The 21,988-nt window shown below is 41.6% G+C and overlaps 3 protein-coding genes across 3 annotated transcripts in view; all 3 read right to left on the reverse strand.

The window, feature by feature from the left end:
* Positions 1–8,041, reverse strand: part of LOC128759192 (myosin-16) — a 31,485-nt gene extending 23,444 nt beyond the window's left edge. Inside the window, exon 1 of the mRNA XM_053865967.1 lies at positions 7,899–8,041. Coding sequence (XP_053721942.1) covers positions 7,899–7,967 — 69 coding nt within the window. The 5' untranslated portion in view covers positions 7,968–8,041. The remainder of the gene's footprint in view (positions 1–7,898) is intronic.
* Positions 8,042–12,178: 4,137 nt separating this feature from the next.
* Positions 12,179–14,873, reverse strand: pts (6-pyruvoyltetrahydropterin synthase). Its single transcript, XM_053865754.1, has 6 exons — positions 14,709–14,873; positions 13,506–13,585; positions 13,381–13,403; positions 12,980–13,036; positions 12,556–12,626; positions 12,179–12,479 (listed from the first exon to the last, which is right to left on the reverse strand). Exons 1-6 carry the CDS (start codon positions 14,798–14,800, stop codon positions 12,356–12,358), a joined length of 447 nt encoding a protein of 148 aa, XP_053721729.1. The 5' UTR covers positions 14,801–14,873; the 3' UTR covers positions 12,179–12,355.
* A 2,523-nt stretch (positions 14,874–17,396) lies between these two features.
* LOC128759305 (glucagon-like peptide 2 receptor) lies at positions 17,397–21,917 on the reverse strand. Its single transcript, XM_053866182.1, has 12 exons — positions 21,793–21,917; positions 21,616–21,746; positions 20,691–20,812; positions 20,498–20,604; positions 19,619–19,772; positions 19,389–19,548; positions 19,115–19,175; positions 18,982–19,048; positions 18,515–18,603; positions 18,167–18,305; positions 18,055–18,096; positions 17,397–17,741 (listed from the first exon to the last, which is right to left on the reverse strand). Exons 1-12 carry the CDS (start codon positions 21,915–21,917, stop codon positions 17,397–17,399), a joined length of 1,542 nt encoding a protein of 513 aa, XP_053722157.1.
* Positions 21,918–21,988: the final 71 nt, after the last annotated feature.

Here is a 21,988-nt window from a genome sequence, read left to right on the forward strand (position 1 = left end):
ACAATGTGAGCATACACATTTGATCCAAAACACCTCTTATGTTGGGATTAGCAAACTGTCCGGAAGCATATGTGTTGGTGTATGTATCATAGCACTTCTGAGAAGATGTGTGTTTTATTCTGGCATTTTATCTGACTTACAAAACAAACTGCACAGACAGAGTGCAACAGCTGCTGTAATATTGGAGAAGCTTGTCCCAAACACTGCCCACACTGGCATTCTCACCGGAGGGTCGCACGCAACTGTGAATCACTTCCGTGTCAACCCTCGACATTTCATTTATTTCCATCAATTTATGAATCGAACTGATGATTGTACTGGCAACTAGCTATACACTGGCAACAATAGACCCATACCAATACTGCACTTGAAGATCAGACAGAACACAAAACCTCCTTGTAGTGTTTTGATTCTGATTGATCAAATGGATTCCAAAGAACATGTGTCAAAATCACGGCTCGTGGGCTGAATCTGGCCGGCTGAATCATTTTATGCGGCAGCAAAAATGTTCAAAACTTATACTTACACTCATACAAATTCTACATTTCTCTCTTTCAATCGTTAATTTTGAGGACGAAGAGATTATGAATGGCAATGTTTGTGACAAATGGATGAGAGTTGGAAGAAGGGCGGGGCGTGGATGTGTCCTGGGTTACATGGAGTCAGAGGAGATGGAGAACATGTATATACGCTGACACTAACCACAGACTGCTGCCTGCTGACAGAACAAATCAGAATTGTGTTCAGCCCTCGATTTGGCTCATGTTAGTAGCCACTACTACTAATGCTCTTTGCGTGAAGCAGATGTTTGCCTTATCAACAACTGAACGTTCACATTATCTGCATTTCTCATGGATGTCTTTCTCTCTATTCAAAAACTCATTTCAACATGCTAAATCCTGTCGCCTCCAAAGGTGATACATTTGACTGGATTGATGTACAGTACATGCTGGCTGAGGTGTCCTCGCCCTAAACTGCATCGTAATTGCAACAAAGGTGCTAACTAAGCCTAAGAGAGGTGACTTCATTTCATTTTTTCCAAAACAGAAGTCCTTAGTGCGTTGAAGAATCGATCAGAATAAAAGGTTGAAGGTATTGAAAAGCTAAATGTATATATATATATATATATATATATATATATATATATATATATATATATATATATATATATATATATATATATATATATATATATATATATATATATATATATATATATATATATATATATATATATATATATATATATATATATATATATATATACAATATGGTTGAACAAAAACACTTGGAATCCTGATGTAATGGCAGAATCAGGCGACAAAGATGGAATTTGACTTGGGTGTGGCTGGCTAAGGACGAGCGCTGTTCAAGACTTGGATCACACACTTAACGTCATTCCTTCTCCAGCTTGTTTTTAGGGTGAGATAAGAGTCAAGGACTGAGAAGACTCGTTCAATGCAGGCATCTTCTCAGCATGGTACAGAGGCCAAAAGTCAAGGATCCAGAGCAGTAAAGTGAAAAAAATCGGATGGTTTATTTACACTCTTTCTCCCTGTAGCATGAACTGGCAGATGGGCAGACAGCCTGGAACACTGAACAGACTTCCATTCACCTCAGCAGTTGTTGGAAAACACGAATCAGTATTTCATTATTGACATTGTCATGATGATATTCGGTTTAGATTTAACTGTTAATGATGACGCATGAGTCGGAGGCTTGACAGATTATAGTCTCATCCATACCATGCTGCTTGATGTGACTAAGTGTTGACAGTCGCACAATAAATGTACGGGAACACACTACTTTTGTTGTTGGACTGTGTTAGAGTGTTTTATTTGTTGTTAATTTACAATCACTTTGGTTTTCTGGCTGTTGTCTTGTGTGTTCTTTGCAGTTCATTCACCTATTGGAGGTGAGAGCCGTAGATGACAGTAACACAAGACTTGGTGGAGCTGTTTGAAAAGTGTGGCGCTTTTGGGGATTGAGGTTTATTGTCAGGGATAACTTGAAGGTCTTCTGTGATCCTCTAGTTGCCTCAGTTAGTCATTAGCCAGTACAACTGCGAGTTACTTTAGGGAAAGCGCAGGCAAATGCAGGCCTCCTTGTCCATTTCCCTGAGATTCAACATGAAGGGACCTCGCAACAGCAGCTTGTGAAACATGGGATAGAACGCTCTACTGTAACAGCAGTCATGAGAACAAGATGTTAGCCAAATATTTGGCCTCTCTAGGATATTTGTCACATGCCAGGACCATTTAGGTGCTCTATTACTCGCAACAGACTGACAGGCACTTTCATCCCTGAAAGTGCTTGCAGCCCCATCCACCCTCCACGTCGAGCCTGGGACGATATGCATTTGACCAGATTCAATATTTTCATTTACATTATATGACGATTCTGGTCAACATTGCGATTTGATTTATAGTGGGACTGTGATTTATTAATTTAAAAATAAATAATAATAAAAGTGCACATCATCGTTTCCCACAGTCATTCGATCAAAGTGGTATGTTGTATTTGTGTATTTATAAAGACTATTATATTCTCATTGCTGATACACAAAGCAGTATATGCGCAATAAGAAGGCGCCAGAACAAGTTCTAAACAGTAATATTTGAGGACTGAATTGTTTCAGTGAGAGGCTGCATTGTCACAGACCAAAGTGTAGATGCAGCAGGGGAGAGACGCTGGATGGTGTTATTCCAGTATCTACGATTCCTTCAGAGCTGTACAGCGCAGTGGTTAGCATATATATATATATATATATATATACGCATTTATACATGCGTATATATATATATATACGCATGTATAAATGTTGGATATAATGGATGCTGTGTGTCTTTTGCCAAACCTTCTGCTTTCTAGAGTTAGAGACTAGCAGCGTAAAGTACTCTGGACCTGGCATTAGAGGTGGAATGCTGGTTGGTTTCAACCGGATGTCCATCGTACCCAACTGGGATGTACACAGATAGACCCCGTGTGGCGCACCACCAGCCCTTTTTCCTTGGATGAGAAAAGTGCTCTTTCTGGAGCCCACTGTTTTGAGAATCGTACCTCTGCACCTCTGGCGCTCACTATCCTGTGCCACTCCTCCTCATGCTGCCCAGAGCAGTGATAGTCCTCTGACCCACAGCATCAGACAGGTACGGCGACTAAATATTTCATACATTTTCATGCCAGAAAATGCTCAACAAGAAGAACAAAATTATTTATTCACTGCAGTGTTGAGTGAACATGCTATCCTGCAGATTTATGTCACTCATGCGGCCAATAATTCCCTCACTGCGCTACTTGCAATGTTGTGATGCAGAAAACCAGCCTCAAAACTGCGATCATGATTATTACTCAGTTGTAGGCTTTGGTTGCATGTTCCTAAAACGTGAATGTGAAGTATAAAAAAAGCTAAAAATCCGGAATGTTTTGTTGACAGTATTTGTCAACTTCTTGTGCATACTGGACATACCGACGCCAATCAACAGCGCTGTATTTTCTCTTCACACCTAACAAGATTCTACAAGTCATTTCTGGCTGTACTTCTAAGGTGAAGCAAAAAAAAAGCAGTTTCCTTCTCTGGGAAAAACAGATGTGGGCTGATTTTCCACCGCGAGATCAGAAGAAGACAACTTTTAAAAGGGAAAGCTGCGTTGGAGACAGACACACAGACCGAAAAACCTGTTGCTGCTTGAGTTTTGGTATCTGCTCTCTGGAAAAAGCCTATCATTAACTCCACTCTCCACTTTGTAAAAAAAAAAAAGTATAGTCACATCAGCTTGTCAGGCGGAAATTAGACCTGGAAATACAGTATCATCTTTCCTAAGTGTAATTGGCATGTTGTCAAAATAAGATTTAGCGTATGTGTAGCTTCACCACCAGATGACACGCCTGAGTCTCCAGTGCCTCGCTAGTTTAAACACAAAATATATTTACTTGTCAGAGTGGGATTTACCGAGGCACTCAGGTTCAGTCTTCCCTTCAGAACCTTGACTGGAGAGGAAGATAAATGTGACAGATAAATGGTTCACCTTTCGCACGATCATTGGAGTCAAACTTCTAAGCTGCGGTTATTGTCAAGGTCTTACAGCCAGGTAAAAATGTACAGCTATTTGTTTGCAACAAAATCTGTCCATCAATGCTGAGCGCTGCATGTTTTGACCTGAATAATATTGGTCTGACGCTCTGCGAGACTCCCGGTGGTATTTCACTAGTTTCCGATTGACATGTATGTGCTGCATTTTTAAACCCAAAAAAGGGTCTCCCTGCAATACACTCTTTTATCTGGACAAGAAAAAAAAACATCTCTGGAGCAACACTTATAAAACTATAAAATTCAGTGTCATTCAGTCCACATCCTTGATTTCATACACATTATATGCATTAGTGCATGACATAATTTACTCCACAATACACACCGTCTTCATTGCTAAGTTGCATATCACACATTCGGCAAATCTGACTTCTAATTTGGCTAGAACAAAATGGATAAAACTGATATTGGCAGCATTGACAGTGGTGCTTACTGAAAAAGTGTGTCGGCACAGTAAGCCGGTAATAACCACATACAGACTGGTACAAGTCAGTGAAACAGTTCACAATAATAAAATATAGAGTGTGAAAGAGAAACAAAGCAAGGACAATGTAAGATATTAAAATAAACAAAGAGCATTTTTGAAAGAACGCGACTGTTTTTCATCTGAAATGTAGCGTGGCATCTGACTGAACTCTGCATACAGGTGGAGGAGAAACTCACACACCATTTGCTTTGATCATCCGAGCCTCTCAGAATTCACCAACGCTCCTTCGCTTGACTGACCCCAGGTCAGCAACGGTAATAAATCATATCAATGACATGATTGTTGTCAAGTCATTACGGCAGAGGAACAACGGTTGGGTATGGGGGGGTTGATTATAATAGCTGGCATAGTTGTAGATTTCACTGACAGAGGTGCTGTTGAACTAGATAACCTCAAATTATCTGCACATCAACGGGACTCCCTTCATGGAGCCAGTTTTCAAAATGACAAGACGAAACACAGCAGGAGTGAACAAAGCCCTCTTTTAAATGCTGGAACCCCCAAAATATATGGCCGACCCGCATTTGGTGTGATGAAAGAGACTTTGACTTTTGTAGACACGTCCACCAATGTGCGTGTACAGGGTGTGAATGTGCGTGTATCTGGTGCAGTTGTACCTGTGGGGACATTTTGGCCGGTCCCCACAAGTCTTCAAAACAACAAGGTCATTATAACTGGGTTTCAGTTTGGTTCAGAGTCCTTAGTTTAGCCATTTGTTTTGGATGGTTGGGTTTAGGGTGAGAGGCTGAGGAAGGTATTATGGCAATGAGCGGACCCCACAAAGATGGTGAGACGATCCTGTGTGTGTGGTGTGTATGTGTGTGTGTGTGTGTGTGTGTGTGTGTGTGTGTGTGTGTGTGTGTGTGTGTGTGTGTGTGTGTGTGTGTGTGTGTGTGCGTGTGTGAGACCTGACCTGTGATTGTGTGGGTAGTTTGTTTCGTCTGCCACTATTACGAAGCTTATGTTGTCAAGCGCTCAACTTTTTTCAGAATTGCATTGTTCAGTCAAAAACGATTCCCTATGATCCCTATGATAGAGGACTTTCTGACTCTTCAAGTTAATTAAAGCCAGTAGCAGAAACTGTCCCCACTATTTTTGTCCGTAAAATATACTCATTACTATGTAGTTTATTGAATGTATGGTGGATTTAAATATTTTTTCTTTTTTTGCCCTCAGTACAATCAGTAAAAGTCACCACCTCATCAAACCACCTCAATGACTTCTTCACAAATGACCGCTGTTCATTGTTTCACTTCAGAAACATAAAAAAATTGTTCATCTTAACTATGCTCATGTCAATCTTTGTATATACTATATTTTCAGCTTTAAATCATGCGTGTGCCATGTAAGAGACAGACAAACTGACGGAGCCACATATGAGCCTAGCACTTTTAAAAACCAAAAAGCCATCACAATAAAGTAAAGCAGTGAGTTCTGGCTTTGCCGCAGTTGTGTTTGTACTCGTGTTGTGATTGACTCACTTTGATGTATTGGCTCACTCATGGCTTACTCAGACTATAGCTGCTTTGTATGGAACACAATGCTTGAAACATGAAACAAAAAGGGAAAAGAAAGAACCACCCCTGACAATATTTTACTCCTGAACAAAAACAACAGTGGTCTTTTTTAATGCCAACACATGCTGCTTATTGGGATACAAATATGGAGTTTATGGCGTTTGGCTCACGGGGGCAGCAGCTGAAGCAAACACACCAAGGCTTCCCTCTTGCAAGAAACTTCCTTGAGCTCTTCTGGGGTAATACCAAGGCCAACCAAGGCAGGTATATGCCTGGAAGACCTCAAGAATGAGGTGCCCAGGCAGCATCCTGCCCAAGCTAATGGTGATGAGATGGCGTTCTACTTTGATTCTCCTCTGGATCAGTGACCTGTTCTTTCAGAGACGACCCAAAGTTCATGAGCATTGATGAGGAGAGGAAACCAGATGGATGCTGTGACAGACAGATAACAGCCCGAATATGTTCACTCATGAATGAGACCCAATGATACAGTACACCTGTGTTTCTGACGGAGAACCAAACTCTCATTTTCACTGTGCTGCCTCACATTAACGGATCTTCCTGAGTGAGAACACAAGGCTGCGGTGAGGGAGCCAATCATCCCCATTCCATCATCCACAGCCACCAAAACAAAGACTGCCCATGCTGTGCCCAGAAGTTCTGCCCATAAAAAGCTATGCACAGAACCAGTGATGAGGTGCAGTCCACTGGACTCACTGGAAAGCCGACAATGCAGACCTGGACATGCGGGGTCTGAATAGCCCACGCTAACAGGTTTGGTACCACTGAAAACTTCGAAGTATACAAACTATTTTTAGCAACACCGTACAGAAGCTTACTCCATTCTGGGACCTCACCTCTTGTCTTCTTAAAGTTAGTGTGGAGGTGCAGTAGAATGAAAGGGTAGAAATGTGAGAGAAATTATTACAGAGGGTTGGTTCGTACTGTTCTCCTATTATTTGTAGTGAAGAATAATCATGTCTAATCTCAACTTTCCAATATTAGTTAAAAAAAAAAAAAAAAACGAAAAAAATGAACAATAGTGTCTGGCACATCATTGGATGGATGGAGTTTGAATGTTGAGCACACAACCGTGGAGCCTCTCGTCCTTGGACAGTCATGACAAAAGACAGCGTCCTACTGAGAGGTCAGGATGTGGCCCCAAGCCTCTTCACTTGTCTCTTGTCTTCTGCTACTTTCACAGATTAGCACCTTAAATCTGCCTGCAAGCACTTTTACTGTCTCTCAGTGTGTGAGTGCATTCTTTGGTGAATGTGTCAGTTGGACAGACCCCATGTGACATGCTGATCCTTAATGAAGCTTTATTGGAAAAGAGGTACCGTTGGGCACGTTTGGAGAGTAAAGGCAGACAAGGGAAGAGGACAACAATTCCAGACTTCACTCGTGAATTTTATACTGTACTGTATATGACAGCACACTAGTTTAGCACTTTGTGGGTAGAGTAGTCATGGATATGAAACATGACCATATTCATCTTTCTTTCCAGCACTGCTAAAATAAATGGGTCTGAATATATGGTCTCTGAAAAACTGTGTTTCACTCCATTACACAAAAAACACAGGCGACATCTTGTCAGACCAACAACACACAACTTTCTCAAGTCAAGTATGGACAAACATTCCTCGACACCAGTACGCCCCCTGTAGACTGAAGTGCCTGACTCTCAAAGAGGAGTGGGCTGTCAGTGAGGAGGAGCCCTGGTGTCAGCTTCTCATTTACAAAAAGCTGGAGAACACGAGAGACAAGCGAAGCACGCGCAGATAAAAACACGCCGGTGTCTTACATGCGCTGGAGCGAGGGTCGGCCTGTACTGGTGGAAGTCGGTCTGGATCACGCACACTCTCTTCTCCATCCTCACTGAGTGCAACCTCCCATGCTGTCTTCACCCGAGGCTTCGAGGCATGTGTCTGTGTGCTGTCAGGGCTGTGGGAGTGGAAATGTGTGGCCTTGTGTCAGGGGGAGAAAGAGAGAGAGAGAGAGCGAGATGAAAACACTGACAGGGAAGACACAGGAGAGGAGGGTGTGTGAGTGAACAAATTATGTTGTGCTTGCCTGCTGACCCTAAAACACACACCCCCACTTGTGCAGGAAGTGGACACCTACGTGCCATTCCAAATGTAATTGCTGTTGTGTGCCTCTGTGAGTGCTCATGTACAAGTGTCTCTTGGCTCTGGTTTCATGAGTTAGGCTGCTATTAATTGTGCTTTGCTCAGCTGAACACTTAAACTACACAACACTACAGGTGGAATTCAAATAAAAGAAAAACACTCATATACAGGTGAGTGACCAATATCACTGTATTGGGGCGGCGCAGTGGCGGCACAGTGGCGCAGGGTTACAAACCAGCTCTGGATCTTTCTCAGTGGAGTTTGCATGTTCATCCTGTGCCTGCATGGGTTTCCTCCCACAGCCCAAAGACATGCTCACTAGGTTAATTGGACACTCTAAAATTGTTGCTAGGTGTGTGTGTGTGTGTGTGCCCTGCGATGGACTGGTGACCAGGGTGTCTCTTGCCCAAAGACTGCAGGGATAACAGGACTAAGCGCTGGGTAACTGACGATGTACGGATGCATTATCGTATTGGACAGAACTGAAGGAAACTGCTAAATGAACAGTCAAGTGCATTTGTACACGTAACTACTCACGCATTACTTATTGATGATTATTTTTAGCTACTATATCCGAGGTGTGATACACATTATTCTACTAAAATGACCTGTAATGTCTGACATACAATAAAAGAACAATTTTCCACTAAATCAAATCATAAAAGAAAAAATAAGCCATGTCACAAAATAAATTCTTAAAAGTGTGCCACAAAAATTAGTGAAATTGTGTTGAGGAGGTTTCTATTTATGACCCTTCTTGACAATAGATACAGGTGACATGTCCCACAGCCTGCACCACATGGTGGTAGTCACAGATGCAATTCCCTACATCACCTGAGAGGCAGCAACGCACCAGGGTACAGGCCGACAGACAAACCCTCAAAAGAAGAAGCATTCAAACGTGTATGAAAAATAGAAGGCCTTTGGACGTAGCTCAACTTCTATAAAGGATTTTGAAATCATTTGAAATATTACTGCATATTACTGCATGCTATATAAAACAAACAAACAAACAAACATGGATTACTAAAAAAAGAGAAAAAAATTGAACTGAAGGTTAAGAAAACACATTTTTAATACTAATTCTTACTGCTGAAAAATATGTATAAGAATAAATAAATCATGTAAAATGCTAAATTATTGGACTGATTCAAATTGTAGATCAATATTTCTATAATCCTGCATTCTCACTGGCCTCTGAGCTCTCATTGACTTTGAGTACTTCCTTCTGTAAAAGGAACTTGTTCCACATGGCAAGATCCTCATAAGCATCGATTTGTTCCACCAAATGACTTCAAAGTATTTGCGGAGAATAAGGAAAGTTTCCATAAATAACAAGTTTCCCTTTGTTGCCCGTGATTTCACATCAACCCGCGTCTGCCAAAATGTCAGTTCATCGTCAGAGCTCACTTCTTGCTCTGGCTGCAGGCGGCAAACAAACCATGCAGACTGTGATGTATTTCCCAAGCAGGGTTGGAAAAATGACAGCGGCAGGTCATTTATCTTGTTTCATCTCGGGGGCATGAAAAGAGCAGGTCGTAGGTTTTTAATCAGCCTGGCAGGGGGAACTCAGGATGTTTTACAAGCTTATTGTCTCACGGCGGATCAGATGGCAGAGCGAGGGAAGTGGATGTCAGCATGTGTGCAAGAATTTGGCCTCAAAAAAATCCGCCGTGTGTCAGACTTCATTTACCTGTGGGTTCTGTACAGGCACCAGGGAGCGAATTACTGTGCTTAAGCTGCTGTTTGCTTTCTCTGAGCTGATATGAATCACCTGATGTTCACAGTCAGATGACAAATAGACGTCATTCAGGGGGCAATACTGCTGCCACCATTTGAAAATGATCTACGGCATGATGCGCTTTGCTGATCAATACTTTCTGTGCTCTGCTGCAGGCGAGATGTTTAAAGAGTGAGCGCTCTCCGGATTGTTCCTGACTTTGAGATGCAAACACTGCACCACCCCATATGGGCCTTTTGTTTTTATGGATTATTTATCAGGGAAAAAGTGTTAAACACTAGGAGAGCGCTGCAGTGACCTGTAAACAAACTTTATTGCCATGAAAAACTCCCACTTTAGAGGACCAGAATATGGTTCAGTTATTAAGAGCAAAGTTTAAATATGGTAGAGTTGAGCAGTTAAAGCAAACAGAACAGAAGATTATTCTTTTTCATTTTATGTGTAGTTATCCTAACTTTTTAATAGAAGTATCGCACCACCAGTTCCTTCCCTCGACAATGTGGACTGCAAACCCACCGACTGACAGACCAGCCTCTGACCTGATGTAACTTTGGTCTACAGGAGTGCGCTGGCCCACATAAGTGGGAGATATGCGCAATGGAAATGTCCACCTTTATGGGCCGATAACATCTGCATTGGGAGGCAGCTTAGGCGTACATTGTACGTACACATTAGAATGACAATATAAAAGTCAGTTCTCGTTCAGCAATACTCACAACCTCGGCAAGCTCGGGTAGACAAAGCAGCCGAATGTTCACCAAGATCGTGGCCGGTACCATTCCAGCCCTCGCAGCATGGAGTGGATGGCGTCAGGACACATGCATCGCACACATCATGATTCACCCAGAAAATGCTTTTCACTGACGCCTGCTCATTTCACTGACAAAAACAATGTAATTACAGACTCTGGTTCGTTGTGCATTAAGAGCGCTGTAAAGAGACGAATCCTGAGGATCAGTGAGCGGTCAGGACCAGGCTTTTGTCCCGCTCTTGCTTCAGCTTGTTCCTTTCAGGGTTTCTGCCTCGGCATGACGTGGAATTATTACGATTAATCAAAGGTTTAAGCAGTCGGATGAATGTAAAATTACAGCACTTGAGAAGACGTTGGCCTTTCTTATCATCGGAGTGTCTTTACAGTGATGTCACATATATTGTGGTATGTAACTTTGGCATTAAACAGTACTGTCAGAAAACCTGCCAGCTATCAAGGCAGGCGGAGTCAAGGTGGGTGATTTTCAGGATCAAGAAAAGGGTGGTTGCAGTAATAAATACAGTACACAGAGTTATTTAGGGAAATTCACCGCAGCTACTGACACATGCTCTTCTCCATAACCCGATTTTTCACAGTAAATACTGTACATTCTTGACATAACCTCACGGCTCTGGTTATAAGGCTTAATATAACATAAACAATGGTACCACAGTTTTAATTGAACTTAAAAAAAAAAAAAAAAGATCATTGCATTGTGTGTATTTTATCTCAGTCTGCAATACTGTTTTTAGTATTTGAAATCAATGGTTGCACTCAACCATTGCACCACCAATGCACTCAATGAGCTTACTGGGACAGCAGGTGGCAGCTGTGACAAGAAATATTTCACATCCATTTTGGAGTCATTTTGTAGACAGACTGTCGAGCGAATGACTGACCATCATACACATGCATGCACAAGCACATACAACAATACAAGTTTACATTCTGGGATAGTGGAACTTAGACCAGAACCTTTCTTTTTTAAATAAGATAAATGAAGTGGTGAGCACTTTCAAAAGCAATAAGCAAGACTTAGTCAGCTGCCTTGTTAAACACTCCGCCAGCCAACAGTGATGCAGCCCATTGAATCCACCTTTAAAGATAACATTTAAGAAGCTAACACACCTCACGTGTCACAGTGATTGTTTGGACAAAAGATTCAGGATCATTTAAAGGGAATGGTACCATGGTGAAAGGCAGTCATACCTGACAGCCAACAGTCGCGGATCACTGCAGTGAAAAACCGCTAAAAAACAAACTAACAAAAAAAAAAAGCACCGATGTTGCGCAAAAGCATGCAGTCTGTCGCGCTCTGTTGGATGAATGGTTCTGTCTGTTAAATTCAGATGTATAGTCGTGCAGTCACTTGGTTTATCGTTATTAATGTTCAACTGTTCTTTCCGCATTCCACACTTGTCCTTGAGTTGGAAAGGATGCATGACTGAATGAATGACAGGATGTTGCTTCATATAACAATTTAATTCTGTTTAAATACACATAGAACTAAAAAGGCATCTAGTTTTGCTATTTTAATGGGTCTTTGGGACAAATGTGAAACAAAAGTCACAAAAACAATTACATAAAAACAAAGTCATTTCTTTCAAGAATTTCAGGATCCTTCAAGGTAGAAAAGGCATCTACTCTCCTCGATAGATGACAATGTTCTTATCGGTCTCGTAGATTCTGATTTCGTAGAGCAGGTTTGGAGGAAGCATCTTGACCATGCAGTCCCAGATGTAAACAGCTAAGTTCTCAGTGGTGCTGTCAGATGCAGACAGAAGAAATTAGTTCAACAGTTGCGTCACAGACAAGGAGTCACTGTCAGGAGACCACACACCTGACGACAGTGGCGAAGTATGGGACGTCCTTGTCCAAGTTTTTATGGTCCAGAGGGATCATGATGACTTCCTGTCAGGGAAATGAAGCCATTAGTGATGACACCTCGAAGACAGTGAAGACACGAGGATGGGAACTGGCAAGCTTTATTTGGATTATTATTAGGACACGCTGAACCAACGATGATGTCAGTGATCAAACTACTGAGGTTTGCACTACACAATACCCACATGTATTCATACATCAGATAAATCATTTAAGTTCTATACTATAATAAGAAGTCTGCATTCACTGAGACCAGTTTCATGATCGAGCAGAATGAAATATTCAATATTAATGGGTCCTGAATTGTTTTGTTTTTTTTTAGTCAAATAAAGCGCAAACATTTGTTTGTTAAAGACAATAACAATTACAATAAAACAAACCTCAATGCACTTCTTCAAGTCTGTCAGATTCATGACCATCCCAGTGCTGCGATGGATCTACAGACACAAAGAAACAGTTCAACAAAAAATATTGGTTATCTTTTTCACACCTGAGTTCTTTCCCTTGTCTTTTGTTTGTTTGTTCACAAGTCTTGAGGTTGTTAAGTCGACCACAACTCTCAAGTCTCCTCTCAACTGCAAAGACACATGAACCAACACATGGATATATTTTAGTTGACTCTTTTTCCCTTAATAACAGAGCCACTGCAGCTGGCTGGGAATTATCTCAAAAGCTCCTCCTCCTACTACAAATATATTCATAAGATAAATGTAAAATTTTATTAAAAATTGCACTACTTTCTTCATTTCCAAAATAGATTAGAAATAAAAAGAGACGTCACCTTTCCTCGCACCGTCACCTCCACTGTGGACAGAACAAAGTCATTTGTGAGCAAAATATTCAGGGAGATTTCTCAAAGTTGCTGCCCTCTACTGAGCTTTGCTTTGTGCGTGGGTGACCACTGACCTTTGTAATTGTGTCCGTGGCCGTTTGGGTTGTTGCATTTCCCAAAAACACTCTTGTTCTCCTCATCGCTTAACTGAGGGCTGCAACAGAAAATGGTATGTGTTCGAGTAAAACTGGTAAAATAAGTTATTAGTACGTTTATTTATCAGCAACACGTGTGTGACAGCTCAAGCTGAGCAACTTAGTGACTTCAGAAGTCACAGGTTGAGCAATCTGGCCAGGAATGAGTCTCCTCAAAACCAAAGATTTTAAAGCGGAGAGCGCCATCTAGTGGTCAGAAAATGAGCGTCCGTGATGCTGCTGCCTCAACAGCCCAGCACGACCAATGGATGAATAGCGTGTTATTACTATTATCATTGAGATTGTTTCACAAAAATTATACATCACTTTATATTGTGCCACTAAGACCTTTTATCTTAGTGCTACCTTTATTAAAAATGTGTTCGTACGCTACGTTAGTAGGTTTTTGTAGTTGTAATCACGTTTTTTAGCCGGGCGACATTTGTTTGAAGATGTCGTTTGCGTTGCTATTCCTCTATACTCACAGATGCCAAACCAGTGGGAAAACAAAATCGATTTTTAGCACATCTTCAGTTCACAGAACAAAGGTAAACAAAATGAAAGCGTGCCGGATTTGTGAGACGTTCAAGTGTTACTCGTAAATTCTAAGGTTTACGAAAAAGTGTTCGAAAAGAGCGACTCTAACTGGAGTTTCGAATTTGGATGATCATCGACGTTTCAAGTCAAAAAACTCTTCACTTCTGATTAAGAGTGACATACATAAAACGACTCTTTTAAATACGAGACAGACAGTTGTAGTCAATTTAAATAATACAGTGCGCTTCGTCCCAGCATTCTGACCTATTTGTTAACTGTTTACTTTCACATAGATAACCAGCATCTACTCATCATTATTGAATTCAATGTTATTCCAAGCTGACTTGTTCACTTCAGCGCTAACGTGAGCCAAGCGTTTCATTTTGCGATTGCATTTGAACGTATCCACAGCAACAACCTCTGTCTCACTTCTTTTGTGGACAAAATTCCGCCGTAATATAAATATTCTTAGACCGCTAACTGGTCACAAACACGTCTGAGCAATCCGATATTCCCGAACAGAATTGCGCCAATAAAGCCAGACGACGCTACACACGCTCGAGACTTCCGTTACACGGACGAGTTCCGGTCCAGATGAGGCTGTACCTGTGGAGTCGATGGCAGGCGCTGAAGCTCTGCACCCGGGTGATGTAGCCCACGCGCTCCTCGCAAGCGTCCTTCCCGTTAGATTCAGACATAGTCAACCGAAGGGAGGGACTCAGTGATCCGGCTGTGATCGACAGAGACAAGGGGATCAAATAGGCCACAGCCGTAGCTCCAGAACCTCCTCCACGGCGCGAGCTGTCCAGCCATTGGTTGAAATCCGGGCGGGCTGCTCACATGATGGCGCACGGTTTGGCCTTAGAAAAGGTCACTGGTCATCGATTTGTTCCCGATTAGTTGAATAGGTGGCCAAGACATACAGTGGATTCTGAAGCAAAAGGAACCGTGGATCCGACCACGTGACCAAAGGCAGTCACGCAGCTTCACTGCTATCAATACTATATACGATGGCTGTGCTCCTTAACACCTCTAACAGCATAAGAACATCTTGCAAAACTCGTTCAAATAGTCACACGGTTGTGTAAAATATCAAAATATTATTAAATAAAATATAATTAAAGCGAATAATCAATGAATGTTCATTTTAATTTAAAGATCATGGAAGGCAATTTATAGTTAATATTTATATATGAACAAGTATGAACAAAAAATGCTTGTATTAACACACACACACCTCGACACACGCGCCCACACAAAACTCACATACACAAGTTCATACACAGTTACACGCATGTACTGATCCAAAAATAGGGAAAGCGTGAACAAGGGCCTGACATAAGAATGTTCTTCACTCTGCTCCTTTCAGTCTCAGTGTCATGTAAGAAGAAATATTCCCAGAATTGTATCCTGTGTATAATTCAAGACACTAAGTGATATCATTTATCACAGTCACATAACATGTCAAGTAACGTTTGAAATGTTTGTAATTTATCTGTAATGTTTCAGAGAATCGTCATAAACATTCATTCTTCTTTTTTTTTCTTTTTTTTTTGAAGTGTATGAATAACAAGCAAAAATATTAGGTGTCAGTATAATAATGAGTCAAACTGTTTCTGAGATACAAAGCCAACTACATTTGAAAATATAATGCTACATAATGTTGGACGCACTTACAACAGTAAGAGCCAAATAAACATTGAAAATCTACATTTACTGTAAATGATTGACAAAAAACATGTTTACACAACAAAAGGTGTGTCATCTGTCATCGTGATTGAATTGCACACACACACACACACACACACACATAAGTGTACTGCTACTACTGCTACTGCTGCTACTTGTGTACATATTATTATTATTTTTTTTAGTACCTACTGGTTGTTCTCTGCATGCTTGATTGTTTTTTGATATATTCTTTTGTGCATTGTTTGCACCAAGGGAGTAGCGCTCAAATTTCGTTCTACACTGTACAAGGACAATAAAGGCTATTCCATTCTATTCTATTCTAATTAACCTGGTGAACGTTTGGGCTGTGGGAGGAAACTGGAGTACCCGGAGGAAACCCACGCATACACAGGGAGACACCTGAATTGTAATTGCGTGTGTGACATAATAACTTGATGTGGTATTGAAAACATGAAATGTAATTGAGCAAACATGGCATTTAAAAAACATTATGTTTCCTATGTATGCGAAGATAAAAATAAAGGCATTTATTTCCCTCTGTTGACAACTTTATTTTTGCTTGTAGACAAAGGTGAGACAACATGTTTACACCATGGTTTTGTCTTTGATTTGCTTCAGGTGTCCTAATATAATACACATAAAGCATGCAAAGCCTTGGACAACAAATACATTGTATTTATATGATTTCACATCCAACTGTTCTTCCATGTGGATCCTCCTACATATTTCAGCTCTACATAGTGAAAAACAACTTTTTAAAGCACATTCAGCATATGTACAGTGGCTACATGTCTGTAGTATTTAACAGTAGCATGAAACCACCAGTCATGTGATTGAGTCGCCATTCCTTATGGATTACTGACTGAAGACTGAAGACAAAAATACAAATATTTTCAAACATCCAGATTCAAATTTAACTGATGACCACTTCAACTTCTGTGATATTGGTACACAAGTGACTCAGGTGACTTGAAATTAATTCTGGCTGTTTGGACATATTCAATACCTCAAGTTTCAAGTCACAGCTCTTGAAGTGTCTCTTTGAAGCGCCTGAAGTAAACAGAAGTCTGTAAGGGGTCAAGGAGTTAAATAACAGTCGAGAGGAAAAAAAAGTAAGACTTTTGTCACTTCTCACCAGCACTGCTAAAGAGGCTGAGCCCGTCATGTGGCACTTGTAGAGGACTGCCACGTGATCTACAATCACATTACAGTCACCCGTTTTCAGAGCACTGTCGGAAAAAACATACTTCCCAACGAGACACACACACAAGCTGAGGAATATAGGAGACACAATAGACAAGAGCAAACCTCAAGCTTGACTTGCTTTGATGCTGCCGCACCAGCCACAGAACTGACGCCAGCTCGAGTGATGGATATTGTTGATTTCAAAGTGATTTGTGTGATATAGTATGAACTGGAAAAAACACCTTAACTGGAAAAGCGGAACAGCTATGAAGTACGTATGATGGTAATGGTGTCACGAGTTCCTGGAATATTAGAATGTTTACAGGTCAGCTCAAGTGCTTGAGAAACAGTTGGAAGAGTCCAAAGTTGTGCTCTGCTGATCTCATCTTTGGGTGGGACTGGGCGAGATACCCATCGTCAGAACTCGCTCTCTTCCAGAATCTCCTCCATTGTCTCCCCCAGGGTCATGTCTCCGTCACTGCTGGACAGACTCTTTCTGGTGAGGAAGTCGATTGTTGCGGTATTGCAACCCTTCAGTGCCTGACCGTCGCCCTGAGGCCTTTCCGGTCCCCCGTGCACAACCACTTGGAGAGAGCGAGGGTTGGTCCTGGAGCCTGTCGCCTGCTCGCCGGACCGCTGGCACTGAGGCTGACGGGTGAACTTCCAGAGGTGCTTGAGCGGCGCGCTCCTGACACAGGTCCTGACCTGGAAATGGTGGGTGAACAGAAAAAGCTGCCAGCGCTTTTTCACCTCCGCTTGAACCTTCACGCAGAAAAGATAGAATAAAAAGAATTAAAATGTACTGTAAAATACATAACAAACACATCAATATAACTGTAGTTATTAATTATTATCTTTGACAAATAAGTCCTAGGAAATGTTCAGGGCGACTTATGAAGTTCCTTATTTTACACTAACCTCATATGACATGGGCTTTGAATAATTATTCTTGCTTTTATCATGAATGGTTTTATTGTTTACATGAGGGTTATTTACATTATTTCATGATTTCCCAAACACATGCATCAAAGGTATTTATTCGAACAAACGGAAGGAAGTATTGCGACAAGCTTACCTCTCCATTTGCAAAACAGTACAGCACAGCCACCAAAAATCCCTGCAATAGTTTAGCATTTAATATTCCGCTGAATTCTTGTCAAACCAATGTGGAGCCGTTAGGGTTTTACCTGAAAAGAGCTGAGGGTGAGGTTGACAAAGTTCCGGGCGTAGCGGCTGTGGCCCTCCACACACTCATCGATCAGCACGGTGAAAACCACCTCGTGGATCCCCAGCAGAGGAATCAGTACCAGTGTAGCTCGGGCCAAGCTGATGGGGAGTTTGGAATGTGCTTCTGTTTAGTCGTCCACAACAACGCACAAGCTCAGCATTGAAAATGCTCAACCAATCCTATCGCAAGTATCACGGCAGATGCTCACAACAATCAAGAAAAAAGAAAAGCATGGCCGATCACTGGAGTGGTAAATATGCTTGAATCGTGTAGCGACTGTTAAGTTTCAGATATTTCACTTCCATACCTGTATCTGTAGTCTGTGAACTTCACCTGGTCTGCCTTCAGTTTGGACAGCAGCAGCATGAGAATCTTGATGAATATAAAGAATATAATCTGAAATGGAAAAGAGATAAGGTTCTTTGAAACAAACTGACTTGTGGGGACATCTGTGCTGGACCTCCATGAGTTTAAGCCTCAATTTGAGGATGAAAGCTTCAAAGTAACTTGTAACTTGTTTAAAGTTTGGTTGAGAGTCCTGGTGAAGATCAGCCATTTGTTTTGGATGGTTAGGTTTAGGGTGAGACGCAGGGGAAAGCATGAAAGTCAACGCAATGTTCCCACAAAAATAGCGGTAGTGTAGTGTGTGACGGTGTGTGTGTGTGTGTGTGTGTAAAACAATAGATAAGTACTTCAACGTCACAAGATCTCACAAGACAAGAAGCGGTTAATTGGCTGCCAAATTGATTTTGATGTGCTGCACCGTGTACTCACCAGCACTGACACGGTGATGGGCCCACGGATGATCCACCAGAACCATCTGTTCACAATGGACCAGCATCTGACAAGAGTCAAGTCACATGTTAAAATACCCTGACTCTTTTCCCAAGATGCAACAAAAACTCACTCTGTGTTTTCATACGTGATCTTCACAACAGTCCACGGAGTCACAAACAGCACAGGGGTTCCTGAAAAATGAATTTTAATATGAGCACTTGTTATGTAAGTTAGGCTTTACTTTCTCCGTATCAGTCATGTTTTTGACATTTGACTGATAAAGCATTCTTGTGATTCCAAAATGTAGAGACGCCGTGACAAATAATCTACCATTTTTCATCAAATTTCTTTTGCATTTGTCATCAAGGGAATAGTCTCTATTCCCACACCACACATTCCCTCACCCCATCCCAGCAGCAGGTATTGCTTCAGCAGACGTCTCTTGGCCAGGACAGCAGTGAAGAGCAGTGTGTGGAGAAAAATGGCCTCCACCAGGAGCCAGAAGTAGTTACAGGCGACAAAATACTCCATCGCTACTTTGGAGAATTTGCACATCAGTGCCATCTGTTGAGAAAAAAAAATAGTCGTCCTCCATGAGCTGCTCATATGTGACAGGGGAGGATGAGATTACCACAGAGGTGGAGTAAGCGTTCCACCCGGGGTCGTCCTTGGGCAGGTTGGAATACATCACATGTAATATAATCTCCTTGGATATGACGGCCACCGCTCTCAGGATGAACGACATGAAGAGATTCATGTGGATGTAATTTCGGGTGCAGTGGAGCTTTCTGGAGAAGGAAGGGAGGGTGGAACCCATAGGTTGTATGATTTATTAAGAAATAAAGGACGGCAAACATGCAACCACATCAGGAACCAACAGTCCGTTACACCACACACGCCGGGCGCTTGGAGCTTTATCTCTCTCCTGCGGACATGTTTCTCCTCTTCCTTTGGCAGAACATGGCTGCTGAAATCTTTAAATGCTGTGCTTTAAACTTCACTAAAATAGCGTAGCTAATGGATGAAGTGTGAAGGGAGATTCATTGTTTCTGGGTAACAACAGAAGCTATGATCAGTTCAGCAAGCTACAGTTCATCGCTATTTTTTCAGGTTTGAGTCGGAGGAAGGTATTTATTTTTAAACATTGCTTTTATCTGATATTATTATAATTATATTTAAGAGGCACGGCACTTTTTAATGAACAAGACAAATGTGCCAATATTCCAGTTAGTTCGGAGGCAACTTTTCAACGCTGAGCCGTAGCTAAATTAGACATTTTTTCCCCACATTAAATCTATAACAATTGAACTTAAATATATGGCCAGTCAACACGATATCACCCAGGACTTCACAGGTTCAACTATAAAATATCCATTAGAGGCTACTGTAGCATTCAGACATTGTGCTGACAAATGAGTCTTTGAATGTGCTTTCACCCGTTGTGCTTTTTCAATGTTTTGACGTTGTTACGAAACAACAACAAGGCTTGACATTTCACTTCACGATGACTGACCTTAGCATGCCCATGAGCAAGGTAGCCAGTGTGAGGGAGGAGAGCGAGAGAGAGTAGCCAATCACGGAGATCAGTCGAAGCGCCGTCTGCCGCAGCATTTCATCCTCCTGGACCATTAAGGAGGAAGTGGAAATATGATCATGATGTGTGACACAACTGGACAGCACGTAGTATCGAGATCCTCCTTCCGAACCTTGTCCTTAAAAAAGTGGTGCTCCTGACATTCGGAGTGATCCCTCCATGGAGCTGAGGAATTCTCCGCCAGTCTCCAGGTGCCATCTTCCAAGCATTCTCTGTATGCTCTCCTTGATGTATCTGTGGGTGAGCGAAGAAAACTCAACGATATCTGTATTATATCAATGACACATTTATTCGTCAATATTCTAATATCCTACACATCAGTCTGTTCATGAACATGGGGACATGAACACTGGTAGTAAATGAAAAAAAGGAAATAGATAGGGGATTGTAATGTTTATATTTATATTTTGTTTCAGATAAGTTTAAGTTAATCAATCTTTTTTTCGCGAGATCCACTTGAAAATGGGAAATGGCTCATTTATTGTGAGAAGCGGGATGAGTGTGTCACAGAGCGCCACCTACTGTATGGAGCTCCTAAAATGAGGATGCTGCTTCATTGTCAGCCTGTTAGAGCTGCGTCAGGGGCAACAATCCATGTTGTGTTTGAGTTTACACCTGGATTACAAACAAAACTGACTAGGCATTTATCATCACATAATTTTCTAAAAACCTCACAGCTTCAAACACTGCACTGCATTATGGGACATAGCATGTGAGAGGTATAATAATAATAATAAAATACTCTTAAGTGATGTGGTGGGTCAGATTGAATTGCTCTCCAGTTTAATATTCCTGGGGCTTTTTGTCAATTAATAAACAGGAATGGACATCTGTGGCCTGAGAATATGAAAATCCCATTAAACCACGAGATATTTCCTTATATATATATAAAAAAATAATAAAAAATAAACCTTCTACTACTTCTATATCGGCCCACAGTGCTCCCATCCCGTGAGTCCCACTTCACAGCGCAGCCCGGGGGAAAGTCTGAGAACACAAAGACGCATGCAGAATGGAATTTTGCACAGTGACTTTACCTGCAGTGATCCATGGCAAGTATGGGGGACACGGGATAGACACGTTCCCGGGCGGTGAATGGGGCCAGCATGCAAACGCGTCGAAAGTTCCATTGCAGTAGATTCCTGGAGACAAGTTCTCTGATTTCACACTGGGGATGATCGAATAATTTGACCTGCCCTTTTCAAGACACTCACCTGTTGAGGAGTGCTGCTGGCTTGATACCAAAGTAGCCTGGCAGTTCTCCCAGTACTCGGTTCGTTTGGCGATGAGACTTTGGAGTAATGACGCGGTCACCTTTCATGTGAAGGACAAAAGACATTATCATCATTATTATCGCCAGTTCATTTTCTACCACTTATTCCCTTATGGAGGTCACAGAGGAGCCTATCT

The sequence above is a fragment of the Synchiropus splendidus genome, chromosome 5 (assembly GCF_027744825.2).
Source record: "Synchiropus splendidus isolate RoL2022-P1 chromosome 5, RoL_Sspl_1.0, whole genome shotgun sequence".
NCBI lineage: Eukaryota > Metazoa > Chordata > Actinopteri > Syngnathiformes > Callionymidae > Synchiropus > Synchiropus splendidus.

Bases quoted from the DNA above. Each gene is read 5' to 3' on its own strand.
- pts (XM_053865754.1), bottom strand. From the start codon at position 14,800: ATGTCTGAATCTAACGGGAAGGACGCTTGCGAGGAGCGCGTGGGCTAC. The intron at 13,586-14,708 runs GTACAGCCTCAT...TTTCTGTTGCAG, and splicing joins GCCTGCCATCGACTCCACAG to CCCTCAGTTAAGCGATGAGG. The intron at 13,037-13,380 runs GTGACGTCTCTT...TTGTGTCTGTAG, and splicing joins AGGTGACGGTGCGAGGAAAG to ATCCATCGCAGCACTGGGAT.
- LOC128759305 (XM_053866182.1), bottom strand. From the start codon at position 21,917: ATGTCTTTTGTCCTTCACATGAAAGGTGACCGCGTCATTACTCCAAAG. The intron at 20,813-21,615 runs GTAAAGTCACTG...GCTCACCCACAG, and splicing joins CTTGCCATGGATCACTGCAG to ATACATCAAGGAGAGCATAC. The intron at 19,549-19,618 runs GTGGTAATCTCA...TTTTCTCAACAG, and splicing joins GGAACGCTTACTCCACCTCT to ATGGCACTGATGTGCAAATT.